Raw genomic sequence first — 18,745 nt, 5'->3', positions numbered from 1 at the left:
GGCAGCCGACGGCAGCCAGACCGGTGGACGTGCCTCCTTAGGCACTCCCGCCGCGCCAAAAGCACACGGGAGCGGCGTCGCACCGGGTTATTATATTTTATTAAGATCAAAATACGAGTCCCACTGTGAACTGGCTGTTCTCACAATAAATAACAATAACTTACGTTTGTTCGGCAAAGGCTCACACACTCTGTCCTCCGTGGAATAACTTAAACACTTTCAAGGCAAGTCTGGTTTCTACTGTTTCCCAGCAATCATGCGCTTTGGGAGTTTGAGTGTCTGTTCCTCTGACTTATCCCCTTCCTCTTCTCCGCTAGAGCCCGGGCGAAGACGCCAGGGAGCGCGGAGCGGGGGCAGGGCGGGGGTCCACGTGGGCGAGCTCGGGGCCAGCCGAGGTGGGGATACAGGTGGGGCGTGGAGGGACAGAGCGGCGGAGAGGGCAGAGCTAACTCTGGTAAATCCCAAATTCTGGTTTTGAAAAAGTAGAGTCCTCGGAGCAGAGGTCTGCCGTCTGGTGAAAGCAGGTTGCATCCTGGCGCCTTGGGCTGTCCAGACAGTTTCTCTCGGTCCTCTCTCATAAATAACAATAGAATAATCACGAAGGCGAGAGAGCTTTCGGAACTGGAATGGCCTGAGCATGGGTGAGTCTCATGCAGGGAGCATGCGAGGTCCGCAGGCTGGCAGGGAGGGGTCCCCCTCACGTCTCCACGGGACTCGGCACCATACTGTTGGGGGTGTCCGGGAGCTGCGAGGACAGGGAGGTCACGTCGCTGCCGGAGGAGTTGCCTAGGGAGCCGGACTCGGAGAAGGAGACCTGGGGCAGCGGAAACACCGGGAAGAGGCAGGTGAAGGGGCACCCGACCTGGTGCTCCAGGGCCGCGTGCTGCGAGTCGGGGAATGTCCCTTGGGGACCGGTCGCCGGCTGAGAGCAAGCCCGGCGGAGGAGGCCAGGTCCCCAGGCGCACGCAGGGCGGGATTAGGGCGGGGGGAGCGGGTTGGTTAATCCTGCGACCTCTCTTGTGCGCACTTTAATCCAGGCAGACCTGGTTTAGGGTGCGTAATGGGCCGAGGTGAGGTTTCAGAGCCCGCCACTGTTCCCCCTCCCCCACCGCCTAGGGCTGTCCCCAGCCCCTCAGCCCAAGGCTACCCCCTCCCTTCTCTGCCAGGCTAAGTGGCTAAATCCCCAACCCGCAGAGTACCGAGGTCAGGGCGGGTAGGGCAGGGCCTCACCAGCTGCTGGAAGGCGGGTTGGTCCAGGTCGCTCTGGAGGGCAAATTCGCTAAGCGCCTTCCACGGCGGCTGGTACGTCTGCACCTCCACTGCGCTGCCCTGCACAGCGTTCTCATGGCGGATGGGGCTGCCCGCCACCAGGGGCGTCCCGGTCAGTCCCTGAAGGCTCTGTGGGGCAAGCAGAAGGCCTTGGGTGCTCGAGTTAGGTCTGGCCTTTTGTGCCACCTTTGAGACTGGAGCTCCAGGCCCTCAGTGATTTAGGGTCTGCATTACTTTGCGGGGAGGTGCACACTCGACCGCATCGGAAGAGCCCTCTTTCTCCACTGGGGATCTGCGGGGACTGCAAACTTGCCACGATGGGTCAGCATCGGTGCTGGGAGCCAACCACCCGATGAGGAAAGGCATGGCCTGCACTCCCACCCTTCTGCAGCTGCCGACAGAGGGACACAACCTACCAGCCCGACTGGCGGGCGCTGCACACAGCCATGCTGCCGCGGGCTCCGCGCGGCGCCTGGGACCCGCAACGCGGGGCTGCAGCTGGGGCAAGGAGAAACCCCGATCCCAGACAAAATAGGAAGCCCCAAATCCAAGGGAAGCCTAGCTCTGAAGGTACAGACCATCTGGAGCGCCCAGTTCTCCCTGGATCTCCCAGGGCTCGCCCAGAAAAGGGCACACAGATAACGCGGTGGAAGCGCAGGCCCCACCCAACTCGAACCTTCGGCCCCGCGGCCGCTCACCGTCTTGTCGCTGTGCTGCTGCTGCTGCAGCTGCTTCATGAGAATGGATTTCTTCTTGTCCTTGCAGCGCTTGTTCTGGAACCAGACGCGGATGACCCGCGGGCTCAGGCCGGTCATCTCCACCAGCTGCTCCTTCATGAGAGCGTCGGGCCGCGGGTTGGCGGCGTAGCAGGTCCGCAGAGTGTGCAGCTGCTTCTCGTTCAGCACAGTCCGCACGCGGGTCGTCTTCTCCGTCTGCTTGTGCACGTGCGGGCGCAACGCGGGCTGCCTGCCCGACCCAGCGTCTGCCAGGACAGCGTGGGGCCAGAGGTTAGCGAGGGGCCGCCACCCACCCGCCCGGAGCCCAACCTCCGGGCGGCCGAGCCCCCCGGGGCCCGATTTCGTTTCTGTTTTATTTTGTTTATTTCGTTTAATTGTTCGTCTTCCTCTCCATCTGTTCGCCTTACGAGGAGAGAGCTGTGCATTTTCGTTCTTTCTCTCGCTCCCGGGCCGGACTGCCCCGCAGCGATCTCTCGCGAGCTCAAGCAGGGCGAGGGAGCTCGGCGACAGGCCGCTGCGGGGAGGGAGTGGCCGCTCAGGGATGTGCCTCTTCCAGTCACAGGACCCTCGGAACGAGCGAAGCCCTCCGGAAGAAGTCGGAGTTTCAGAGGAAGAGGAAAGAGGCTCGCCCAGAACTCTGGAGAGGGAAAGGGAACGACGTGGACCCGTGGCGAGGTGCTGCTCAGTGGACTGGGTGGGAGGTGCACATATCCCGGGGGCCTACGAGGGCCCTTCCCTCCTTCAGAGCCCATTTGGACAGGGCACATGTGTAGAAGGGTACATGTGTAGAAGACTTATCCAGGGTTATGGACGGGCCTCCAGGGCCTGCAACAATTCCTTCCTGCCCGCCCTTGGGCTTCCGCCCCGGTCTCCTTCCTCAAGGCTCCAGGTTCCCCAGCCCAGTGGCCTCCCACCCACCACGCTGGTGAACAGCCGCTGGCACTCTCCTCGCTTGGCCCCAGGTTCTCTCCATCCCAGGGAAACAGTGACTGATTCCAGAGCCTGCAGCCTGAAGCCCGAAACAAACAAAGGGGAGCCTCTCCGAGATCCCAGATGGGGGTGCACTGAATACCCGCTTCCTCCCATTTCACATCTCCATTCTACATTCCTGACCTACACACCTTGGATCTATACTGCACCATTTAGGTTTATGTTCCCCTCTACGCATTTCTAGGTCTGGACAAATATTTATAAATAGCCCATCCAGCCCAATTTCCTCTTTCTATAGGGAGGAAGTGGAAATCCAGAGAGGGGAGGAGTGGGGCAAGACCACACAGCACCGAGAGGCCTAGCCTGGTCTGCCGATCTGTGCTGCAGGCCTATGGCTACCTGGGGGAAACTGCCCTGCTTGGGGCGGAGGCACGGCTGTTTCTCTTCAGCCCTACCTGCCCATTATACACTCAGACCCCATCTCTGGGCAACTACTGATTAGGACCCAGAATATTCCAGTGAGAGTCCAATATGCATTGATAACACTCCTCCTTCCCCAGAAGAACCTGGCTAAATTGTTCATCAAACTGGGCCTCAAAACAAGACAGCAAAAACCCCTCTTTGTTGGGTTCTTGGCTCGTGGCCGACCAAGCCCCTGCCCAGCTCCCAGTTGGGAGCTGCGTTACTTACATAAATACCCCTGAACAAACCTTCCCCTCTGACAATAACACATATTCCTCCAAGAAATTCCTAATACAAGCCCCAAGACGGACACCACTTAATATTCCCTGTTGTCATCCACTATTCTGCTCCTAGCACTGTGCCCTGCATGTTCCTGGTCATGGAGAACACGATTCTGCACAATTCCCCGTGCTCACTCATAGGCACGCAGTTTCTCCCGGGCACACGAGAACACACACAGCCTTTTTCCCAGCACACAGTTCCGCACTAATACAGAAAAACATCCCGGCAGACCCAACCACACACAACTGACAACTTCTCGTTAGGGACACAAACACGCAAGCACGCCCCTACACACAGGCAGGCACACACACCCCGCTCACCCCGGCGCAGGCCCCGCGCTTACCTGGCAGATGCAGGCCGCGGGAGCCGGGGAGCGGGCCGGGGCTGCGCGGGCTGCCGGCAGCGGCGCGCTCGAGCAGGAGGCCGTGGTCTGCGCGGCAGAGCAGCTCGTGCTCCCGCAGCGAGAACTCGTCCCCAGGCAGCAGCTGGCGGCTGCACACGGAGCAGCGGAAGCACTCGATGTGGTACACGCTGTCCCGCGCCCTCATCACCAGGTCGCTGCTGCTGAAGCCCACCTGGCACTTGGCGCACTTGATGCCGAACAGCCTGCGGGCCCAAGGCACAGCGGTGTCAGCGCTGGGCCTGCGGCCGCCCTCATCTCCCCGGCTGCTACCGGCCCCGGCGCGCGCCCAGGACAGTTTGTGGCCCACCAGGGGACTGCGGTGACCCGCCTGCGGGCATTCCCGGGCCCGGGGGCGCGCTGCGGCACCTATGCGGGATGCGGATGGCCTTCTCACCGGGCAGGGCCGGGGCGCGCGGGCAGGCCGCCATCCCCAGCCCCGGCGCGCGGTGGCCCAGCCCGCGTTCCCGCCGGCCTCACCTGACATAATCCCGCTTGCAGTAGGTCTTCCCGTCTCTCACGAAGCACGTGCACGTCTCGTCCAGGTACTGGCTGCACTCGGCGCACTTGAGGCAGGCAGCGTGCCACTCGAGGTCGGGCGACACCCGCAGGATAAACTGGTCGTGGATCTGACTCCCGCAGCCCACGCACATGGCCGTCCCGGGCTTCTCTGCCGGGGAAGGGCGCGGGGCCGCGTCAGGCCTGACTGCCGGGACCCCGGCCGGCCTCTGCCACTCCAGCCCCAACCCAACCCGCTTGCTCTCTCGCTTTCTTTCAAGACTTGCGACCATAAGGAAAGGTGATGAGCTCTCTAAAGGTCCAGAGCATTGGAAATGAAAAACCAGTATCTTCTGGATTGCTGAAGGTTTCTTCTGTCCCCCACCCCCAAATATTTCGCTAGTACATTCATTAATCACAGTCGTTTTGTCGACGTGTCTTGAAACTAAACGCTAACACGAAACTAAGAAGAGAGTAAATACACAGGCACTGCGGTAGCCTGGACATCAACACCTAACGGTGCTGTCCCGGCATTTCCGCTCACACACTCCCACTCACAGCGGCTGCCTCCTATCCCAACACAGACACATCGTCTTTCGGCAGTCCCCGCTCATCCTCTCAGACATTTCTTAGTTTAAATATCCCAGAGCAAGCGAGAGAAAGCTTCCTAGCTTTGAAACACCGAAAGGCAAACAAACAACAACCAAAAAAAAAAAAAAAAAAGCCCACATCCCTAAATCAAACCTAATTGCCTTTGCGCAAAACAGAAGCAGATTTCGCAGCCCGAAGACATCCCAGCCGGCTTGAGAAACAGTGTTTACTTATAAAATAAAACAACAGGATTCCCAAAGATAAGCAGTCCTGCAGGAGATATGCATTCGTTTTTCCTCTCTTAAACTATCCTGACAAACAGAAGCCACTTGTAGAATCCACTAAACATTTTTCTGCATTAGAAATTTTGCATATTAAGCACACACACACACCCCACCCCACACACACACAGAAAGACTTACTCTTGGAATGATCACCCATAGCACCCAGAAAAGGATAATGAAAAATAATATCCACCATGCAGAAAAAGAGATGTGCGCAAATTGTGCGGCCAGGGGCAGAAGGACGAGGGTCGCGCGTCCGGCCTCGGCTCTTTGCTAACTAACTCCTACTGCCCCGCGGAGTTGAGAGAGCGATTCCGCACCGGCCCGCACGCAGCATGACGTCAACACGCACTCGCCCCGGGCTGGAGCTGGGGGCGGGACCTGTGGCGTCACGAAGCTTCCCCAGAACTGCTGGGGATGCGGGGGAGGTGATGGGGACCGGGGGCTGATGGGCGGGGTGGGTTGGGTGGGAGGCTGGGGGTGAAGGGAGATTGGCTGGGAGGAAGTGGGCCAACCCTGATTGGCCCGGAATGAACAATGGAGTGCAGCCCCCCCACCTCCGAAATTTACAAGGATCCTCTCTCCCGCCCCGGGTCTGGCAATCTGGACTGGACCTTGCATCACCGCCTAGCTGTCTCCGCGGCCGTTACAACTCTGAGCTTCCTCTCGGACTTTCGGGGCGGTTTTCCCAGGCGCGCTGGAGCTGAGTGATGGATACCTGAAGGTGGAGGTGGCTCTCCTTTAAGAGCTCCTTCTTATATAAATTAAAAAAAAAAAAATTAAACCCACTCTCAGGATAAGAGAGCCGAAGACAAGAGGCTCCAATTGGACGTGACCGTCATCGTCCAGCTGGTCACCTTTCTCCTCTCATGTGCCTTTGTTCTTTGGGTCCAAGCTAGAGAGAGAGGGTAGAGAATGATCACCTGGGTTCTGATAAACTATTTAAACTTTCCTGTCCGCACAACCTGTAGAAAACTTCCGACTGGGGCATTAAGTGGGTTGAGCCAGAACCCAGATCCAAATGCGCTCACCCGGGACTGGGACGGGTACTGACTCCATCCTTGCTGCTGCTGCTGCTGCTGCTGCCCCTCCTCTCTCTCCTCCACCACCACCTCCTCCTCCTCCACCTCCTTTTTTTGTTGTTGTTTTGTTTTGCTTCTAATTGTTGTTTTAAATGTAACATGGACTCCCTCGCCCCCTCATTTTTCCCCCACCCAAATGGCATAGCTCCTTCTAGGAACACTGCTGGGGTCGATTGCGTGTTATTTCCAAAATAAAAGATTTTTCTAAACCCTTGTGCTTCATTTCGCAAACCCACTGCAATGCAAATAATCAGAAACGAACGCGAGACGCTGGGTAATTTACAGTGCTATCTGCGAGGCGGCGGCTCGTTGGTCCTGAGAAAATCTGAGAGTTCTGAGCAGAGTCCAGGCATTCTTTCTTTCAAAGAAATCGCTGTGGGTTTTGTTTGAAAGGGCTCAAAGACCGGCCCATTAATTATAAGTAACATTTATACAACCATGGTGTCTGTTCTTGTTTTCCCAGTAAAAGGAGTACCAAGAACTTGGTGTGCGCCTGGGTGGGGCGCGAGATGAAACGCCTGCGGATAAAGTGTCTCCACCGCTATTCCAGACCCTGGCCCAGACTTCGGGCTTGTGGTCCTGAGGCCGCAGTCGCTACTGCCGTTCTACTAAGGGCATGAGGTTAGTTGGCCTCGAAACGGGTGTAGCCAAGATCGCAGGCCCAGGCTTTGCCGAGGGCCAGGGCGAGGCCCCGAGTGCACGCTAACATTATTTGATCATGGTCCACGGTGAACGTTCCTCACCGGCCCCGCGCTGGGCCGAGCGCTTTAAGCCCCGTACAGTAGTGTCAGGCTTTTGACCTCCGCCTCTACTTTTAGAAGGTCTAGTCTTCTCACCGGTCCGGCTCTTCTTTTTTTTTTTTCTTGTTGCGACAGAGTCTCACTCTGTCGCCCAGACTGGAGTGTAATGGTGCTATTTCAGCTCACTGCAACCTCTGCCTCCCGGGTTCAAGCGATTCTCCTTCCTCAGCCTCCTGAATAGCTGAGATTACAGGCGAGCGCCACCACGCCCGGCTAATTTTTGTATTTTTAGGAGAAACCGGGTTTCACCATGTTGGTCAGACTGGTGTCGAACTCCTGACCTCCTGATCCGCCCGCCTTGGCTTCCCAAAGTGCTGGGATTTACAGGCGTGAGCCACCGCGCCCGGCCACCGGTCTGGCTCTTGTTACAGCTTACCACTCCTTGGCCAATAGGCCATTTCTTGCTTCTTTAGTCAACAGTCCCCCAAAGAGCACTCACCCTGAGTGTGTGCCGGCGGGTCAGGGGTTGGGGGATGCTGCCTTTGAAGGAATGTGTTTATGTAAATGGGGGACAAAAGCGAGGGGGTGGGTATCTCTGCCTGAGGCTGTGCCAGGCCACCAGTGTGACCTCCGGCATCTTATTTTAATTCTCCTTCCCTCAGTTTCCTCATCTGTAAAATGGAGGTATAATAATTGTAGCTATCTCTATTTTGTAATAATTAAATAAACTGTTATCTGGAAAGGGCTTAGAGCAACACCTAGCACAGAGTAAGTACTCTATGTGTTAATTATGACAATTATGATTGTGGCTGTATCCTTATGTCGGGAGCCTCTACCCATCCTGCCTGCATGTGTCTGGGTGGGGAGGGGAGTTCTAAGTATGTCTCAGGGTGTATCATCTGATGATTTCTTTTTGTATTTCGATGTGTGCTTGCTCTGTGTGTATCTGCTGTGTAGATGGGGTTTGGAGATGTGTAGTCTGTGCATAGACTTTGTGTACAGGTTATATCTGTGAATGTGGGTGGTCAGTCAGAACTGGGAGGGGACTCTTAGTGTTTGTGTGTCTGCATGTAGAGTGAGGGGGCGCATCTGGCCCAGTGGCCCTACCCTCAGGTGACCCTGGAGTAGGCCTGGCTCCCAGTACCTACTAGGTCTTGCTCACCAGGCCAGGAGCAAACAAATCTGTAATTCAGGGGTTCAGACAGCTGGCGGGGAGGGGGCAGCTCCAGGCAGGAATCGTAGGCCCAGCTTTTAACCCTCTACTGCCCAGAGAAACTCTTCCTTCCCGTTCAGAAAACCCTGTCCTTTGAGACTCCACTAGAGAGGTGGGGTGTGGAGAGGGTTGCCTCTTCTGGGATACTGGGAAGCCAGGTCAAAACAAATATTTGTTCAGGGCCACCATGTGCAAAGCCCTTGTTGTTAGCCTGTTAGGTCTTAAAAGTAATGTCATGTTGTGGGTAGTACTGGGCCCCTCCAATCCTCGAGGAAACTGAGGCTCAGAGAGGGGAAGTTACTGCCTCAGGTCACAGATTAAATCAGATCTGGCATTCAACCCAGGGTGTCTGGCTCCATCTCGCTTGCTTTTTTCACTGTGCCATTGAAGAGCCACATGAGTGTAGCTCCACCATTCACCCATTTCACATCTCTGGAGCTGTAAAACCAGAGATCCATTTCAAAATCACTCTATGTGTGACTTCTGGTCACAGCCACCCCTGGGAGACCATCACTGAGATGGGAGAAGAAAATACCTGCACCTGCTAGGCACGGCCATGGGCAACATGGATGTGGCTCTGCCCTGGTTCTCTGCCTCCTGGCTGCTCCCTTCCACATCCCAGGTTGGCACGCAGGAGACCTGGGTGCCTCCTATCCTGGGTCTTAGAGCACTTTCTCCTTATCAGGAATAGCAGCTTGAGCTCCATAGCTTTGCTTTATCCCATAAAACTAGCCTGTACTGGGGAGAGTTCAGAAGCACAGAGAAGTCTCCCTGATTTTTTCTCCCCAAAACCTCTACCACATCACTCACAAAGGCACAGGCCCATGCACAATGTCCAGCCAACACAGAGGAAGCTGTTGCTAGTGTGGGAACATCAGTCCTCACTGTCAGTCCTCACTCAGAAAGGAAACTGAGGCCTGGTGACCTGTTACCCAGCATGTGATGGAGATGGAGCCAGAAGCCAGGTCCCCTGACCCAGGCCAGACCTCTTCCTGCTGGAGTCCCTGTGGATGAACTTCTGCTGTCCAGGGCTGAGACCTTGCTGCCCAGCTTAAGTCACTGGACCAGGCTTCTCCCCTTGCTCCAGTCTCCATCCCCCTCCATTCTCCTTCTGCCCCACTCCCAAAGGCTTTTACTTTTCTCCAAAGGTAGTTGGAGACATTGAATACAGCAGGCAAGAGACAGCCTCAGCATCCACATCTTCACCCACCACAGGCGTCTGAGAACTTGCTTTTGGGATGGATGGGGATGGAGCACCATGTTTCAAAGAAGCAACTAAGGCCTGGGGGCAGGGAGGAAACTTGGCAAGTCAAGGTCAGGCTTCAGGCTTCCTGACATCCAAGACCCATGCTTTCTCCCCAGCCCCAGATTCCCTTTGAGCAAACAGGTACCCATAGGCACTGCTGGGCCCCTCTCCCTCCTTCCTGAGCCCCCTTCTCTCTTCCCAAAGTTACTGAGCACGTGCTGGGCCTCTGGGCTAAGCAGCAGTATGAGGTCTCATTAAAGTGCCCACCAATCTCCTGAGCAGGAATGGCCACGTAATTTGCAGATCCCATTGCAAAATAAAAATTCACAGCCCTTTGTTAAAAAAATTATTAAGAATTTCAATGGCTAGGGTGGTGGCTCACGCCTGTAATCCCAGCACTTTGGGAGGCCAAGGCAGGTGGATCACTTGAGGTCAGGAGTTTGAGACCAGCTTGGCCAGCATGGCAAAACCCTGTCTCCACTAAAATTACAAAATTTAGCCAGGTATGGTGGCACATGCCTGTAGTGCCAGCTACTCGGGAAGCTAAGGCATGAATCACTTGAACCCGGGAGGCAGAAGTTGCAGTGACCCAAGATAGCGCCACTGAACTACAGCCTCGGACAGAGACAGACTCTGTCTCAAAAAAATAAAAATAAAAATTCAAGACAGCAATGGCAGAGCATCAAACCAAGTGTGTCCTGCCCCTCCATACACAGGGTTTCTGTGAAGTTGGCCCTGCCTCTGAGGCAGGTCCTAATATCATCTTTCAGCTGCTGATAAATTAATAAACCAATAACCTTCACAAGTTAACAGAACTAGGAAAGAGATAGGACTGCGACTGAGACTGAATCCCACATCCTACAGCCATCCATGAGACTCAATCCCACACCCCACAGCTGTCCATGAGACTGGTTATGAACCTGTGGCACTTGAGTGTGTCCAGATGGGAATAGTTTTGTTTGTCACCTGGGTTATCATGGACGTATGCCAAGGTGATTCTGTATTAAAACAAATCAACCCATAATCTATAGTACTCTTGTCCTGAGGGGATCAATAGGGAGTAGCCAGTGGGGAGGAGATAAAAAGACCACATGGGGTCATTACACAAGGAGGAGAAAAATTAACCCTTTAAAAAATATATATATATATATGGAGCTGGGTGCAGTGGCTCACTCCTGTAATCCCAGCACTTTGGGAGGCCAAGGTGGGTGGATTGCCTGAGCTCAGGAGTTTGAGACCAGCCTGGGCAACATGGTGAAACCCCATCTCTACTAAAATACAAACAATTAGCCAGGTGTGGTGATGCACACCTGTAATCCTAGCTACTCGGGAGGCTCAGGCAGGAGAATTGCTTAAACTCAGGAGGTAGAGGTTGCAATGAGCCAAGTAGCACCATTTCACTACAGCCTGGGTGACAGACAGAATCTCCGTCTCAAAAAAAAAAAAAAATATATATATATATATATATATGGAGGCTGTCATTTCTTTCTTTCCAAATCACATTCTGTGGGTAGCCCAGGGATACCCTCCCAAGCCCAGATCTTAGGAGGGGATGAGGCCATGGGAAGGAGCTGTGCCCAGTGACTTTGGGGGAAAGCTGCATTTTCCTCATCTTTCCAGAAGGGGGAACCCAGGCTGGCTAGTGTGACCTGGGAGTGGTTCTGAGCAGTTTGGCCAAAGGCATTGGCATTCCCAGCCATGGGGCTTACCTTCTAGTGTTCTGCTTTCTTCTAGAAGTACTTTTCCTCTTGCCGAGATCCAGGTCCTGGGCAAAATGAGAAAGAAAGGGAAGGAAAGAGGGACAGAATGAGCTCCAAAGGGAATGGATTCCCTGAAGCAGGACTGGGCACCTTTTTTGCAGAGAGGCCAGCCTCTTGCCAAATGGGACAGGTTTGCAGCTGAGGCCCTGGATGGACGAGTGCCCTTCACTGAGACAGGCAGTAGTAGAGACGGGAAAGAGGAGGCAGGAAGGTGCAGGTCAGCACTGAGAAGAGGCTGCAGTAGAGCCATGACCTGGAGCTACCACAGGACACAAAGGGTAGGCGGTGCACAGAGCAAGGTGAGGAGCCTCTGGTGCCTCTTCCAAGCCATTGAGGATGAGCTGGATTCTTCCAGACATGAAAGGAGCAGGAAGGTCTCCTAGGAAGAGGGAATGGTCTGGCAGACAGAAGGAGGCAGTGTATAAGTCAAACGCTTTTGGGGGGAAATGTGGGCAGCTAGGAGAGGCTGGAGCCAGGGGTGACTATGGGCAGTGCACAAGCAGAGTCATGGAGACTGGGAGAACCCATAGCCACCCAAGGCAGACCCACATGGCCGGACGGTCAGGGAGGAAGCCGCAGGCGCAAAAGACAGAAAAAGATGTTTGGGTGAGCATGGGAAGCTCAAGTGCCACGCTGAGGAGCTTGGAGGTGATTCTCTTGGAAAAGGGGGAACCTCCCATTGCCTAGCTGAAGAGATTTAAGTGGGGAAATGGTACAAACACAGCTATGCCATGGAAAGAGGAACACTTAGATGTGACAAGAAAGATAAGCAACAAGGACATGCGTCAGGAGGGCCAGGAGGAGACGGGACCCAGGAGGATAGCGTGCATGTTGACTTGATGAGTGGCTCTCCTCTCCTCCCCAGACAGGGGCAGGACAGGGCGAAGGCTGGTTTAGGGGAGAGTGTGAATGGGTGATAAATTAATCTCAACTATTGACATGGGGTGAAGGGAAGAATTTCTGTTTGTAATCCAGAGGATGGTGGAAAAGAATACCCCTCACTTGTAACTTATAGATGTTGTTAAATATATTGAAAAATACATCTGGGTTGAGATCCAGTTAGAAAGATTCCAGGAAACAATCCTGCTTTGTGAATTGTATCATCCCAGAGTGGGAGTTACTTCAGGTTTTTCGTTGTGCTTCAATGCTCCAGCACCCGCGAGTCAGTAACCATGAGCATGGCATCAGAACTGTCATGACCCATGTGCACTTTGCATTTCTCTTTAGCAGTATTTCTAGATACAAATTTTCCCAGTAGGAAAACTGAAGATTGTAATAAGCTCCTCTGTCCTGCACAGATGTGTGTGGATTTAGGTTTTGCAGACTTTGCGGGCTGGTTACATCCCCTTTATCAATCAGAGATGCTTGCCTTTATGATATTAAAACAAATGAAAAATGCCTTATTCTCAAACATGAGATTATCTCTTCATAAAGTTATTGTCCTTTTAAAGGCTTTTAAGGATGCCATTTATTCTCTCCAACATGTACTCTTAAGCTAAATGTATATGGTTTTTTTTTTTCTTATAACAAGGACCAATCATTCTTGTTCTAGTTTGTCTATTCATCACCTTGCAACAGCTCTAACCAAAGTCCATCAAGCAACCATTTCTCAAAAGAATCTCCAGCAGATCCTCTTTCACTGGGAAACATCTCCTGGAGGTTAGAGTTACCGGTAAATTCCAAAAATAGATAATAAATGAGATAATAGAATCTGGGTTGTCACCTCTTGTCCAATGGGATTATCCGATGTCTAATCATGGACAGATTGTGATTTATGTGATTGTAGACGGGGCATTAATCCGATTCAAGAGGGAATCCAGTCAGATTTTCATCTGCTCCGAATGTGTAATTGGTTTGGAGGCAGGAGAAAAGCAGCTTGTACCAGATTTTGCCACATCACTGTGATGAGGTCTATTTTGATCAGCTTGAGTTATGGACAATATAAATTATTTATAGCAGCTTTGGACATGCCTTATACTTGTAAAGACCTTCAGAACAAAGTAATAATGCTCCTCTTGCCGTTGGAGGAATGAATCTTATTCAGCTAAATGCTGGCACCCACAGCTTATAAAAATCAAGAGGGAGAAAAGATTAATGGCCTATAGGTCCATCACCAAATACTGACCAAACATTACAAGAGTCAAGAGGTTGAGCGAGGCCCAGGAGAGGAGGCCAACTGCTGTGTGAAGAATGGTCCTGGCCCTCAAGGAGTTTCACTCTGACTGAGAAGACCCAGATTCAGGAAAGCACAGGCAACCACATAAGGCAGTAAGCGGGGAGAATTCCGCAGGAACTAGACAAGCTTCCTGAAGGACTTGGAGTTGGAGTTGGGTCTTAAAAGGTGAGAAGGCTTCAAATGTGGCCTGTGTAGGAGGAGGGAGAGTGCTGGGAGAAAAGGCAGGAATGCAGGCATGCTGTGGACACAGGGAGGTCCCTGGGTTAGAGTGGAGGGTAAGGGAAGGTGCTGTCATTTACTAAGCAACCGCTATGTGCTGGGTGCTGGCTGGGACTGCATTTATCTCATTCGGTCCTCACATACCAGCAGAGTGCTTTTGGCTAAAAGAAAGCCCTGCTAAAAGTGGCATTAGGCTGGAGCAGTGACTCACACCTGTAATCCAAGAACTTTGGGTGGCCAAGACAGGTGGGTCACTTAAGGCCAGGAGTGTGAGACCAGCCTGGCCAACATGCAAAACCCTGCCTTTACTTAAAAAAAAAAAAAAAAAAATTAGCAGGGCATGGTGGTACATGCCTGTGGTCCCAACCACTCAGGAGGCAGAGTCAGGAGAATTGCTTGAACCTGGGAGGCAGAGATTGCAGTGAGCTGAGATGGCACCACTGCACTCCAGCCTGGATGACAGAGTGAGACTCTGCCTCCAAAAAAAAGAAAAAGAAAAAAGAAAAAAAAAACTGGCATTAACCAGGAATGAGTTGGCTCAAACAACAAGCACAGAGGTAGGGCAGACCCCAGAGATGAATGACTCAGTGACTCAGTGATGTCAACAGGTCCTTTTTATTTTTCTGCCCTACTGTCCACAGATGCAGTCTCATTTTAAGGATGGTTCTTGTGGTCATAAAATGGCTGCCAATATACCCAGGACCATATGCTCCCGTGGAGAAGCTGGCTTCTTTTCAGAATCCCCCAGGAAACCTCTTTTCTGTTCCATTAGCCCAAATTGGCTTAGATGTGCCATTTCTGAACCATCACTGGCAAAGAATTGGGATTATCTTAACTGGCTTAGACCAGTCAGCACAGGTACATGCACTCTACCAGTAGGTGCTAATAAATGTTCAAGAACTGGTTCTCTGCGGCTGGGTGCAGTGGCTCATGCCTCTAATCCCAGCACTTTGGGAGGCTGAGGCACGTGGATCACTTGAGGTCAGGAGTTTGAGACCAGCCTGACCAACATGGTGAAACCCTGTCTCTACTAAAAATACAAAAATTAGCTGGGCGTTGTGGTGCACGCCTTTAATCACAGCTACTCTGGAGGCTGAAACAGGAGAATTACTTGAACCCTGGAGGCGGAGGTTGCAGTAAGATGAGATCATGCCACTGCACTCGGCCTAGGCGACAGAGCAAGATTCCATCTCAGAAAAAAAAAAAAGAAAAAAAATGCAATGGCTGGTCAGGCATGGTGGCTCACACCTGTAATCCCAGCACTTTACAAGGCCGAGACGGGTGGATCACTTGAGTCCAGGGGTTCAAGACCAGCCTGGGCAACAGGGAAAAACCCCATCTCTTAAAAAAATACAAAAATTAGCCACCACAAAAATTAGCCTGGCATGGTGGCACACACCTGTAGTCCCCGCTACTTGGGAAGCTGAGGCAGGAGGTTAGCCTGAGCCCGGGAGGCAGAGGTACAATGAGCTGAGATCACACCACTAAACTCCAGCCTGGGTGACAGAGACTCTGTCTCAAAAACAACAACAAAAATGCAATGGCTGTTTATTATTTATGACAAAGGAGTTGATACCCTTACAAGCCTTAATGTGTTAAGAACTCAAATATCAATAGGAAAGTGATAAATGCTAATACTAATGGAAAAATGGGCTAGAAAGAAAAAATGTGATCAATTACACATGAAAACCTGTAGTTTCGTTAGTTATATTAATTATCTATGCTGCATAACAATTACCACAAACTCAGTGGCTTAAAATAACACCCATTCATTATCTCACAGTTCTATAAATCAGAAGGCTGGGTGGCTTCACCACTTTCTCTGCTCAGGGTGTCACAGTGCAGAAATCGATGTGTTAGCTGGGCTTCATCCTCAGATGGAGGCTTGGCTAGGGAAGGATCTGCCTCCAAGCTCGTTCAGACTGGTGGCAGAATTCATTTTCTTGCAGCTTCATTTCATGACAGCTTGCTTCTTTAAGGTCACAGTGAGTTTCTGCTCCCTTGAGTTTCTAATGCAAGGAGGCCATTGAAATGACTCACCTGATTAGGTAAGGCCCACCCAGAATAATATGTTTTTATTAACTCCAAGTCAATTCATTAGGAACTTTTATTACATCTACAAAATCTTTTCACTTTTGGAATATTCTATTCTTGTTTCTAAACAAGTCATAGACATTCCAGTGGGGCTATTACCCAAAGATGTGACATTGGGGGTCACTTCGGGGTGTGTTCACCACATAATAATCAAAGGAAAGCAAATTAAAGCATCGTGAACTGCCATTTTCAGTCTCTCACACTGGCAAGGATTTTTTTTTAAACCCCAAACCTGAAAATTCCCAATGTTGGTAGACTGTGGGAAAATTGCCCCTTTCATAGCTTGTTACAAGGAGTGTCAAATGATACAACATTCTGAAAAGCAGTATGGAAAAATTTGCCAAAGCCTTAAAACTCTAATCTCTTTGACCCAGCAAACCTTCAGCTAGAAATTATCCTATGGAAGTACTTATGAATAATATACACAAACATTTAACCACCACGGGATTCTACACTGAAGCTTTCTTTTTTTTTTGAGACAGGGTCTCACTTGATCGCCCAGGCTGGAGTGCAGTAGCGTGATATTAGCTCACTGCAACCTCCACCTCCCAGGTGCAAGGAATTCTTATGCACCAGTCTCTGGAGTAGCTGGGACTGCAGGTGCACGCCACTACGCATGGTTAATTTTTGTATTTTTCTTTTTTTGAGACAGAGTCTCGCTTTGTCACCCAGGCTGGAGTGCAGTGGTGTGATGTCGACTCACTGCAAGCTCCACCTCCCGGGTTCACATCATTCTCCTGCCTCAGCCTCCCAAGTAGCTGGGATTACAGGCGCTCACCACCATGCCTGGGTAACTTTTTGTATTTTCGGTAGAGACAGGGTTTCACCATGTTAGCCAGGATGGTCTCGATCTCCTGACCTCGTGATCCACCCACCTCGGCCTCCCAAAGTGCTGGGATTACAGGCGTGAGCCACCGTGCCCGGCCAATTTTTGTATTTTTACAAAATACAAACGATGGGTTTTCGCCATGTTGGCCAGGCTGGTCTTGAACTCTTGGCCTCAAGTGATCCACCTGCCTTGGCCTCCCAAGTGCTGGGATTACAGCTGTGAGCCACTGCGCCCACCCTGAAATCTCTTTTCTAAGCACTGAGAACATAGCCTCGAACAAGAGACATAAATCCCTGCCCTGCCTCATGGAAGAGGAGGGTCTGGGACAATCTGTGAGACCAGGGATGGTATCAATCTCCCCTCCTATCTCTCCATAGAACTAGCAGAGGACAGCAAGTTCGACCCTGAGCTACTGAACCATAAAGTCTTCAGGTGCCCTGGAAAAAAAGCCATCCAAGGGCATTAGAGGGAAAGACAGACATCCACTAAGACTTCACTTAGTGTCTCTTGGGCACCTGCAGGTGCCTCAGCATCAGAGAAAGTTCTGGTGTCCATTTCTATCCCTGGGTATATTGGAAAGATATGCATGTTTTATTAAGCTCAGAATAATACTTCAATATTTGTATATAAATCCAAAGCTTCACTTCAGCATTATGAAGGCTAGCGAGATGCAAGACTAATTTGATAATGTAGGCAAATTCCTTTGCCATTAATCCCATGAATCATACATGTCTCCTCTAAGAGCCTGAAATATGAATATTTTAGTACAAGTGAAATATCAATAAAGTAAAGTCTCACTAATTGGGACAAACCAGGAGAAGTCAGACTACATTAGAAAATATTTTAAACTCGAGGTCACTCTTTTTATAGTACATACATGTCTATATGTAGATTATATTAAACATCCATAAAATTAACAAAGTGTATGAGTCATTGTCAAATAGCTGCTTTCACACAGAGATAAAGAGCCTGGGAATTTAAAAAGCTTACTTGTTAGTACACCTATGGATGCAGCTAATGTCTGAAAGAACAGTTTTGGAAAATAAAACCACCCATGCAAATTGTGGATACCTTCAATTTACTTAGTATATAATTTTCTCACAGACGATTATAATGGCTGTCTTCATTCCAGTTGGGATGCTTAATGTAAGTTTTCAGTTTTTAAACTGTGAACTGTAGAGTCCACCAACTTGTAATTGTCACATTTTGCAGGGCAGGGGAATCCCCTACTTTCCCAAGTGTGAATTACTTGGATTATGTCAGTACCTTAAATTAGCAAGGACTCCTTTTGTTATTCAACTTTTATTTTAGATTTGGGGTAGGTACATGTGCAGTTTTGTTACATGAGTATATTGCTTGATGAGGTTTGAGGTACAACTGATCCCATCACCCAGGTAGTGAGCACAGTACCCAACAGTTGTTCAACCCTTCCGTCCCGCCCTCCCTGCCCCACAGTAGTCTGCACTGTGTATTATTGCCATCTTTATGAAGGACTCCTTTTTAAATTTAATTTTATTTTTTTGAGACAAATCTCGCTCTGTTGCCCAGGCTGGAGTGCACTAGTGCGATCATAGTTCACTGCAGCCTCGACCTCTCAGGCTCAAGTGGTCCTCCCACCTCTCAGGCTCCCAAGTAGCTGAAAGCACAGGTGCACATCACCACACCTGGAGGATTTTTGTATTTTCTGTAGAGACGGGGTTTTGCCCTGTTGCCCAGGCCGGTCTCGAGCTCCTGGGTTCAAGTGATCCACCCCCCTCAGCCTCCTGAGTAGCTGGGACCACAGGTGCTTGCCTCACTGTGTTGCCCAAGCTGGTAACTACTGAGTGAGGTTATGAAAGACTGCAGCTTTGGCCAGGCACAGCGGCTCACGCCTGTAATCCCAGCACTTTGGGAGGCCGAGGCGGGCGGATCACGAGGTCAGGAGATCGAGACC

General features: G+C 51.3%; 1 protein-coding gene across 1 annotated transcript; it reads right to left on the bottom strand.

The window, feature by feature from the left end:
• Nucleotides 1–82: 82 nt before the first annotated feature.
• Nucleotides 83–5,809, bottom strand: ISL2 (ISL LIM homeobox 2). The gene is made up of 6 exons (XM_011932824.1): nucleotides 5,592–5,809; nucleotides 4,561–4,750; nucleotides 4,024–4,286; nucleotides 1,968–2,251; nucleotides 1,231–1,398; nucleotides 83–814 (listed from the first exon to the last, which is right to left on the bottom strand). The coding sequence occupies exons 1-6, from the start codon at nucleotides 5,647–5,649 to the stop codon at nucleotides 698–700; spliced, it is 1,080 nt and encodes a 359-aa protein (XP_011788214.1). The 5' UTR covers nucleotides 5,650–5,809; the 3' UTR covers nucleotides 83–697.
• Between the last annotated feature and the right edge of the window lie 12,936 nt (nucleotides 5,810–18,745).

The sequence above is a fragment of the Colobus angolensis genome, unplaced genomic scaffold, assembly GCF_000951035.1.
Source record: "Colobus angolensis palliatus isolate OR3802 unplaced genomic scaffold, Cang.pa_1.0 Scaffold99, whole genome shotgun sequence".
Lineage (NCBI taxonomy): Eukaryota > Metazoa > Chordata > Mammalia > Primates > Cercopithecidae > Colobus > Colobus angolensis.
Note: the sequence above shows the minus strand (reverse complement) of the source record. Positions and strands in the feature narration are given on the sequence as shown.